The sequence below is a fragment of the Orcinus orca genome, chromosome X (genome assembly GCF_937001465.1).
Source record: "Orcinus orca chromosome X, mOrcOrc1.1, whole genome shotgun sequence".
Lineage (NCBI taxonomy): Eukaryota > Metazoa > Chordata > Mammalia > Artiodactyla > Delphinidae > Orcinus > Orcinus orca.
Genome location: NC_064580.1, coordinates 27,263,961 through 27,273,588, shown reverse-complemented (window position 1 = coordinate 27,273,588; position 9,628 = coordinate 27,263,961). Strand labels below are relative to the sequence as shown.

Here is a 9,628-nt window from a genome sequence, read left to right as displayed (position 1 = left end):
AGTTTCAATTTGAGACAATGCCTGAAAGTCAAAGTCAAAAGCATCAAATACGTGCGAGGTGTGGATGATTAAAGTCACAAAAAATGGATTTAAGTTACTAGGATTTAAAAAATACATAGTTGATAAAAGAGTTTTAGAAAAACCCTTGAATTATACATGGCTAGGATACATATATTAAAATAGTTTATAGCATTTTTTTCTGGTTTCATAGCTGAAAAGGCTAACAGTGTTAAATGCTTTGCTCAATGTTAAATCATTAGAAAGTGGATGAGTGTAAAGCTCTCATAACTGTGAACTTAATGAGTGTTAAGTTGCTTTATATTTTCAGTGTAGCAAAGAGGTCAGCAAACATTTCTGTAAAGGGCTATATTGAGAGAGAAATAAGACGACCCCTTGAATGACTTGAAACAGGCTGTACACATTAATACTGGTTTATAGAATTGTTCCCCATTCCATAATGGTGAAGGCTGAAGTTAAATGACTTTTCAGTGTTATATCTTTAGAGTGGAAGGGCCCAAACTCAAAGCCATGTCTTCTGGCTGTCAACCTAGTCCTCTTGTAACTTTACCAGAGCACGTGTAGCACTCTGTGTATCCAAAAAAGGGGGGAAGCTCCAAATAGGCACATGAAAAGATGCTCAACATCACTAATCATTAGAGAAATGCAAATCAGAACTACGAGGCACCACCTCACACTGGTCAGAACGGGCAGCATCAAAAAGTCTACAAATCACAAATGCTGGAGAGGGTGTGGGGAAAAGGGAACCCTCCTACACTGTTGGTGGGAATGTAAGTTGGTGCAGTCACTGTGGAAAACAGTATGCAGGTTCCTCAGAAAACTAAAAATAGAATTACCATATGATCCAGCAATCCCACTACTGGGCTTATATCCAGACAAAGCTCTAATTCAAAAAGATACATGTGCCCCAATGTTCATAGCAGCACTCTTCACAATAGCCAAGACATGGAAACACCTAAATGTCCATTGACAGATGAATGGATAAAGAAGGTGTGATATATACATACCATGGAATACTACTCAGCCAAAAAAAAGAGAATGAAATAATGCCATTTGCAGCAACATGGATACGACTAGAGATTATCATACTGAGTGAAGTCAGAAAGAGAAAGACAAATACCATATGATATCACTTATGTGTGGAACCTAAAATGTGACACAAATGAACCTATCTGTGAAACAGAAACAGAATCACGGACACAGAGAATAGACTGGTGGTTGCCATGGGGGGGGTGGGAGAGGGATGGATTGGGAGTTTGGGATTAGCAGATGCAAACTATTATATATAGGATGGATAAACAACAAGGTCTTACTGTATAGCACAGGAAACTCTTTTCAATATCCTCTGACAAACCATAATGGAAAAGAAAATGAAAAAGAATGTATATATATGTATAACTCAGTCACTCTGCTGTACAGCAGTAATTAACACTGTAAATCAACTATACTTCAATAAAAAAATTTAAAAAAAACTTAAAAGGCCTCCAGAAAGCTCTGAGTCCAACGGGGCCTCTTAACTTCTCTTCCTCCAGGTTCAGTGCAGCCACAGTTGTGTGGGAACACTTGCCCTCTGTGCTAAGAGTAGGAGCTACAGCCTTCTCTCTCGCTAAAGATACAGTTGGCCAACAAATATAATTTCGAGCACCTAGTGTATGCCAGACATTGTTCTAGTTGCTGGGCTACAGCATGGCTAATTCCTTTCCCTCAAGGGACTTTTATACTAGTTGGAGAGATAATCAACAAGCATCAAATAACTAAATCAATCAATCATACCCAATTCTGATCATTGATAGGAAGAAAATAAAATGGAACACAATAAGAAGTAACGAGCACTGGCAACTTAAGGAGGGGACTGAGGCAGGCTGAGTTTTTCAGTGAGGCTGGCTGGTGGGTTCATCAAGCAGGGAGATTGCTGAAGCAGCAGTAACAGTACCCTAAACAGTAGCTTGAATATTGGAAACAGTAAATGATGAAGGGGACAATGAGATAACATTTCCAATATATATTATTGTTGTGGACCAGGTGACCCATCCAGTGTTCTGAATCTGGGCCAAGAAATGTGGACATGCAGAAGAAAATGAGACAGCTTCAGGGTGGAGAGTGAGGACAGGCTTTCCTAGGAGAGAGAGAATAATGGTGGTGCTGGGGTTATACTACCTCTTAACCCTGAAGTTATCCCACATTATCTTAAAAAGGGGTAGATAACAGTTGATAGGTGCTGGGGTTATATTACCTCTTAACCCTGAAGTTATCCCACATTATCTTAAAAAGGGGTAGATAATAGTTGATACATCCAACACTTATCATGTACCAAGCAAACACTTTACATGAATTAGTTCACATAGGAGGATTACCTCACAGAGACTATTGTCCGCGTTGTAGAAATAAGGAAATCGAGGCACAGGTGGCTTGAGTAACTGTCCTGTGAAAGGCTAAATAATGCCTCCAATGAGGTTCATGTCCTAATCCTCAACACCTGGGAAGATGTTAGCTTACATGGTAAAAGGGACTTTCCAAATGGGAATTAATTTCGAACTTTGTGATGGAGAGATTATTCTAGATTATCTGGATTTGCCCAATGTAATTATAAAGATCCTTATAAGAGTCAGAAAGGAGATGGAAGCAGAGGCAGGAGTGATGTGGCCAGGAGCCAAGGAATGTAAGCAGCTTCTAGAAGCTGGAAACGGCAAGAAAATATAGTCTCCCCTAGGGCCTCCAGAAGGAATGTCACCTTGATTTTAGCCCAGTGAAACTGACTTCAGACTTCTGGCCTCCAGAACTGTAACATAAATTTATGTTGCCTTAAACCAACTAAATTTGTGGTAATTTGTTTCAGCAGCAATAGGAAACTAATACACTGCCCAAAGCCACGGAGCTACTAGGTGTCAGGGCCAGAATTAAAATCAAGGCAATCTGGTGCCAGAGCAGAGGTTAAAGCACTGTTATAGGGCCTCTCACAGGCAAAATAAAATTACAGGTTGAATGCAAAATAAGCGTCACCTAGCTTTTCCTCTTATGCTCAGAATTCCAGGTCTCAGAGAGACAGAGAGAGAGAGAGAGAGACAGAGACAGAGAGAGAGAGAGAGAGTAGTGGGATCCTATACCAGCTGGTACACACCAGTCCCCCTTCCTTGCTCCATGTTTTCAGTCATGGACCCAAGAGATCACTAAATAAACCTCCCATTTGAGAGATGAGAAATTTGAGGGCTAAAAGGTTGTGATTTCAAGTTAACCAGATGGTTGGTGAAACAGCTAGTTACACAAGGGTCAGGTGGTGATGTGGAACTACCCACTGATCTCATTGACTGTATGGAGCACGAGCAAAGAGGCTGTGTGGCAAGTGAGAACAAAAGATCCAGGCTTCCTGAAACCTGTGCTGCTCGTTATTCGCTTAGAAACGGTGGGAGAAGAAATGTTAATTGCACATCTACCCAATATAATATCTCTAGAAGAATCCAAAGTTCTCACTGTAGCAACTTTTTAGCCCCTTGTGATTATTATATTCCTAAATATTAGCCACTTTTATAACCTGGTCGCTGCCCCCAGCTCTCTAACACAACACCTACGACAAAGTGGGTGCTCATAAATATTACTTGAATTAAACAATAAGCTTATGATAGCATCCTTAGACTAGTGCTTTTTCCACATTTAAGGTGCACGCGGATCCTTTGTAAGCCTCGTTAAAATGCAGATTCAGAGCCAGAAGGTCTGGTTGGGGCCTGAGATTGGGCATTTTACCAAGTTCCCATATGATGCTGACACTGCTGGTCCATGGTCTATAGTTTTCAACGTCCCTTAAAATGAGACCTCCCTATCCATATACAAAATAAGCCATACAAAGTTTAGTCATTTAATGAAAGTTTGCAAATATGGCACAGAAATAGATTTTTCCCCTTTTCGGTACCCCTGCCTTCCCAGTAAAGAGAGCAAATTAGACGCCAGGGTTCAATGGAAAAAGTTGGAACAGTGCCGCCAAATACCTGCTCCCTGCGCCGAGCTCTGTCTTCCAGACGCAGGGAAGGGCGTAATGAGAAGACGGAGGGAAGTTTCCGGCAGCTCCCACGGCTCTGCTCCTCCTCCGTTTTCAGCTGTTAAGGAGCATCTGCCCCTTTTGAACCGCCGAAGTCACGGGCTAACACACCCGAGCGCCGCGCCCGCCTCCGCGCCTTTGCCCAGGCGGAGACGGCCGACGCGCGTGCGTGCGCGTTCGGTATAAATAGATTGCAGGCGGCAGCCACTGGACAGAGCCGGGCTACGGGCACCGCGGGCCATGGCGGGCGAGGACCACCAGTGGCAGGGCAGCATCCTCTACAACATGCTCATGAGCGCGAAGCAAACGCACGCGACTCCGGAGGCGCCCGAGGCACGGCCGGGGGGCGCGTGCTGGGGCTGCTCCTGTGGCTCGGAGCCCCCGGTGGGCAGAGAGGGGCTGACAGGTGAACGGGCAGTGGCGCTCCTGTACCGCTGCTGCTTTTGCGGTGAAGACCACCCGCGGCAGGGCAGCATCCTCTACAACATGCTCACGAGCGCGAAGCAAACGCAGGAGACTGCGGAGGCGCCCGAGGCCCGGCTGGGGGGCGCGTGCTGGGGCTGCTCCTGTGGCTCGGAGCCCCCAGTGGGCAGAGAGGGACTGCCGGGTGGGCGGGCCACGGTGCTCCTGTACCGCTGCTGCTTTTGCGGTGAAGACCACCCGCGGCAGGGCAGCATCCTGTACAGCTTGCTCACCAGCGCAAAGCAAACGCACGTGGCTCCGGAAGCTCCTGAGGCGCGGCCGGGGGGCGCGTGGTGGGACCGCTCCTACTGCGCGCAGAGGCTGGGGGGCAGAGAGGAGCTGCCGCGCGGGCGGGCCTTGGCGCTCCCGTACCGCTGCTGCTTTTGCGGTGAAGACCACCCGCGGCAGGGCGGCATCCTCTGCAACGTGCCCACGAGAGCAAAGCAAACGCACGTGGCTCCAGAGGCACAGCCGGGGGGGCCCTGGTGGGACCCCTCGTGCGGCGCGCAGCGGCGGGTGGCCCTCAAGAGCCCACAGGTGGTCTGCGAGGCAGCCTCGGCGGGCCTGTTGAAGACGCTGCGCTTCGTCAAGTACCTGCCCTGCTTCCAGGTGCTGCCCCTGGACCAGCAGCTGGTGCTGGTGCGCAGCTGCTGGGCGCCGCTACTCCTGCTGGAGCTGGCCCAGGACCGCTTGAACTTTGAGACGGTGGAGACCTCGGAGCCCAGCCTGCTGCAGAAGATCCTCACCACCAGGCGGCGGGAGACCGAGGGCGACGAGCCGCAGCCACATTTGGTACTGCCGCCGGAGGCCGAGCATTTGCCGTTGGCCGCCGAGGTCCAAGCCATCAAGGGCTTCCTCGCCAAGTGCTGGAGCCTGGACATCAGTACCAAGGAGTACGCCTACCTCAAGGGGACCGTGCTCTTTAACCCGGGTAAGGGCGCCGGCCTCGGCTCTGGCTTTTCTCTGCTCCGGCTTTTCTCTTCTCCTACAAGCACTGGGCAGTACCCACCCCTGGCACAGACACTTGAAGAGTTTTCATTGTTAGGGGAGTTTGGGGGGCACAAGTCAGGAATCATGACAAACTCAGCAGAGTTGAGGGAGCTCCAGAAACCATTCCTCGTGGGTGGGGTGCTGCCAGAAACTCAGCCGAGAGGAGGGTTTTTTTTTTTGTTGAGGTTTGTACTTAATCTCTCTACACCTTTCTGTTACTACGGAAAAGTTTGTGCTTTCAGGGACATGGCTATTCCTTCTCAAATCTTTTAAATCCAGTAGTATAGCTTTAAAAAAAAAAGTCTGTGTTCACTGCAAATTTTGCAACGTCTCTTTCTGAAACCCAGCTCTGAAATTTACTAGAACCTTTTGGTTGGAGAAAGTCTATTAAGGCTGGCAAGAGGGGAAATATTTGTTAAGAACCCACAGAGACACCATCCCCTGGGGACACTGGACTTAGTGTTTCATGTGTCTGTCTCTGAATGGTCATTTTAATGGTCCTAAGCAGCTGGACTGTCTCATCATCTAAGTGTCTGTAAGTATCAGGTTAGCAAAGGGGTAGGAGAAAGACATGTTAAGAGACTGCATGCAGGAGCACTGTATTTTAGAGCCTTTAGACACCTTAGAGACCTCCTAATCAACCCCCTCTGCCCTTCACCCTTTCCTCATCCCATTGGCAGGTTAGGTAGTCTAGTCCCAAGTGACCTTACTCCAAAATAAATGGCCAGTGAGTTGTGGAGCATGGGTCTCCAGTCTCCTGGGCCCAAGGGGATGTCTGCTGCACCACACTTTCAGGTTGTCTGTTGGGTGCTGGACACTCTGCCCCACACAGTGCAACTGACTCATTGGAGAAAATCTCCCTGGACAGCCCAGCACCTTGTCTCGAGTATGTCCTACTACTAGAGTCATCTTCAACCAGCATCCTTCCAGAAGGGTCACAAGTGGGCAGGAAGTTTCCAGACAGCTTGAGTTGGGATAGTATTTATCATGCTCCCTCCACATCCTTTTTTCCTGACACCAGGAGTCTCGGGGTCATGTCCTTGCCTCCTGCCTAGCACTTTTGAAGGGGTATAGAGCAGGATTTAGTGGGATAATAATTCATTCAGACCTCACATTTCAGGACTTAAGAGACCTCAGCTCATCCCAGTGATCATGATAGGTTACTTTTTGCTTGTATCATTGTTTTCTAAACCTACCTGTGCACTTGGTGGTGTTGGCAGGGAAGGCGGTCCTTCAAAGTCTTTCCGGGCCCCTCCTCTACAAGTTCTGATTCGGTAGCTCTGGTGGAGGGTCAGCAAATCTGCATCCATAATAAGTGCCTCAGGTGGTTCATTGGGAAGACAGTGTTTTCTCGCTCCTTCAGCTGTGTTATTAGACACCTACCATGTGCTTTGTTCTGTTGGAATAAAAAGGTAAGACAAGGGCTCAGCTTTCAAAAGTTTATATTCCACTAGTTCCCCTCTTTCCCTCCACCCTGTTTTGCATCTCTTATTCTTGCTCTGCTTTTCTGAATCCTCTCTCAAATAAGTTTAACCAGCTAAGCTGGGTGTGCTTTAAACATAAATATACCTGCATCTGGGAAAAAGTAATGCCTGCTAAGTGTGTGGCCTTTCTTTGCTGTTTATCATTTTGTATCCCCTGATCTTTAAGTTTAAACATTTCCCTCCCGCCTCCCATGGAGTCCATCTATCTGCCTTTTCTCTTTCTTGATTTTACTTTGAAGGCAAGTCTTTTTCTGGTGGGGGGGACACTTTTAGGGGATGATGGGAAAAGAGGAGTGTGGTATGAAAGCAGAGAAAAGTGGAGTTCACAAGATGAAGTTTTAATAAGCCATGAATTTAGACCTGGGGGAGCTTCCGATTTCTGGTGGTTTCACACAAGCCTCTTCTTACCCTCATGAATGGAATCCAAGTGCAATAAAATTGGGTCTCAAGCCTGGATAATGAGCTGTAGGTAGTAGGGGATGGTAATCCGTGGACTGGGGTAATCAGAATTGGAATATGGATTAGAGATGTTGCTGTATTTTTGTTCTCATTTATCAGATTTGATATTTGCCTGTACTAGAAATGACTCGCCTATTGCTATTATTTTTTTTGAAAGAACACTGGCTGGTTCTGTTACTCTGTGACTATTAGCATGATGCTTTTAAAATACTTTTCTGTTGGATTTTGTAGAAAAAGGGAAGGAAAATGATTACAATAATCAACATCATTTACACCGAATGGTAAATTGGTAATTTCTTAATTACAAGTTAAAGAATTTTACAGTAATATTACTATCATGGAGGATCAAAGGACTTTTAAAAGCAGCCTCCTCTTATCACGTTCTTTATAAAACTTAGAGGCATTTATTCTTTCCTGCATTGCATTTCATTCAGTTTTACTTGGATATCACACTGTACTGCAAGAAGGTCATGCAATCTTTATTTGAAAAGTAACTTTTGTACCATGTTGCAATCGATGTTTTCATGTTTACTTTTTTTTTTTTTTTTGTGGGCCTCTCACTGTTGTGGCCTCTCCCGCTGCGGAGCACAGGCTCCGGACGTGCAGGCCCAGCGGCCACAGCTCACGGGCCCAGCTGCTCTGCGGCACGTGGGATCTTCCCGAACCGGGGCACGAACCCGCGTCCCCTGCATCGGCAGGCGGACTCTCAACCACTGCGCCACCAGGGAAGCCCCCATGTTTACTTTTTAACCCTCTGATGGCTATAAGACAATGCTTTCAAAGACTGCTTTATTTTTTTTTAAAGAACCCTTTGGAATGCTCATTTGAATCACTTTTTTAAAAACCTCCCCAGTACAGAAATCATGGTACAATGAGCTAAGTGGCCAGAGTTATCTCTTAAATTATTATGGGACTGTAGACTAAAATCAGCCTGCAGGCAAATAATTTAAATGAGACTGTCAGCCACAGTTGGTGGCTGTGAAGTTTACCACCATGGGCGGTAATCATTACAGTGGTGGGAAATTCAAGGGAGGATGGTAAAATATTACCTAGCAAAGCCTCTTGCCTTTATACTAAGGCCTGTTTGCCATAGGTAAAAGGTGCACACTTCTTGAAATAATTTTAATTTCTTTGTACGTGCATAGATAGTGAACTGGAGCAATGATTCATTAAACTATATTCTACTGTCATACTGAATTAAGTGTGCATTTGTCGGCTCAGGGCCAGCAGTTTTTAAATGTGAGCATACAAACATAGGGAATATTAAATAAGAATAATTACATGATATTTCCTTCTTGGAAGCGTTGCTCCTGAAACCTTAGAAGTGGTTTGGCACTTTATCCTTGCTGTTGAAAAGAACTTTTAACCAGGAAGCTTGAGCATTGTTTTAATTGGGGAAGGGGGCAGAAATTGGGTCTGTTTAAAAAGCTAGCAAAGGGCTCAGAGTGAGCTGATTCTAACAAAGAGGTTTTTCTCCCTTTTTCTCCTCCAGACCTACCAGGTCTGCAGTGCGTGAAGTACATCCAGGGACTTCAGTGGGGAACCCAGCGGATACTCCGTGAACACGTCAGGGTGACACACAGGGGGCACCAGGCCAGATTTGCCGAACTGAACAGCACCCTTTTCCTGCTGAGATTCATCAATGCCAATGTCCTGGCCGAACTGTTCTTCAGGCCCATCATCGGCCCAGTCACAATGGATGATATGATGCTAGAGATGCTCTGTGCGAAGTAATGAAGGCACGGGGGCCACACACATGCAGTTCACCATGAAGCACAAATGAGGAGCTGTGGGCAGAAGAGTGTAAGACAGAGTAAAATAAACTTTATTATTTTTACATGCATAGTATTTTTGTATTCAATTAAAGAAAAACTTTAGTTACAAACAATTAGAAAATCCTCTGTTCCATACTGTCTCATTGCAAAGGAAAACTTTTGCCAACAGGTAACACATCTCTATACATCTTTAAGGAACGAGCAGGGGGACTACACTCATATGCTATTTTCACAAGTTTAGCCACTCTGTCCATTGAACCTGCCAAAATCAAATTTGTAACTTTAACTTATAATGTTAAGGTGTTAACCACTAATTTGATTGCGAAAAGGTTCATCAGGGTTTAAGTAGGGCTTCAAAAAATATTAAAAACCTAGGCAACATAAACAAAAATTGTCTTTGTAGGTTGACT

At 45.8% G+C, this 9,628-nt stretch overlaps 1 protein-coding gene across 1 annotated transcript; it reads left to right on the top strand.

Moving 5' to 3' along the window:
* Window positions 1–4,288: 4,288 nt before the first annotated feature.
* On the top strand, window positions 4,289–9,221 carry NR0B1 (nuclear receptor subfamily 0 group B member 1). The gene is made up of 2 exons (XM_004281016.4): window positions 4,289–5,441; window positions 8,936–9,221. Exons 1-2 carry the CDS (start codon window positions 4,289–4,291, stop codon window positions 9,175–9,177), a joined length of 1,395 nt encoding a protein of 464 aa, XP_004281064.1. The 3' UTR covers window positions 9,178–9,221.
* Window positions 9,222–9,628: the final 407 nt, after the last annotated feature.

Bases quoted from the DNA above. Each gene is read 5' to 3' on its own strand.
- NR0B1 (XM_004281016.4), top strand. From the start codon at position 4,289: ATGGCGGGCGAGGACCACCAGTGGCAGGGCAGCATCCTCTACAACATG. The intron at 5,442-8,935 runs GTAAGGGCGCCG...TTTCTCCTCCAG, and splicing joins GACCGTGCTCTTTAACCCGG to ACCTACCAGGTCTGCAGTGC.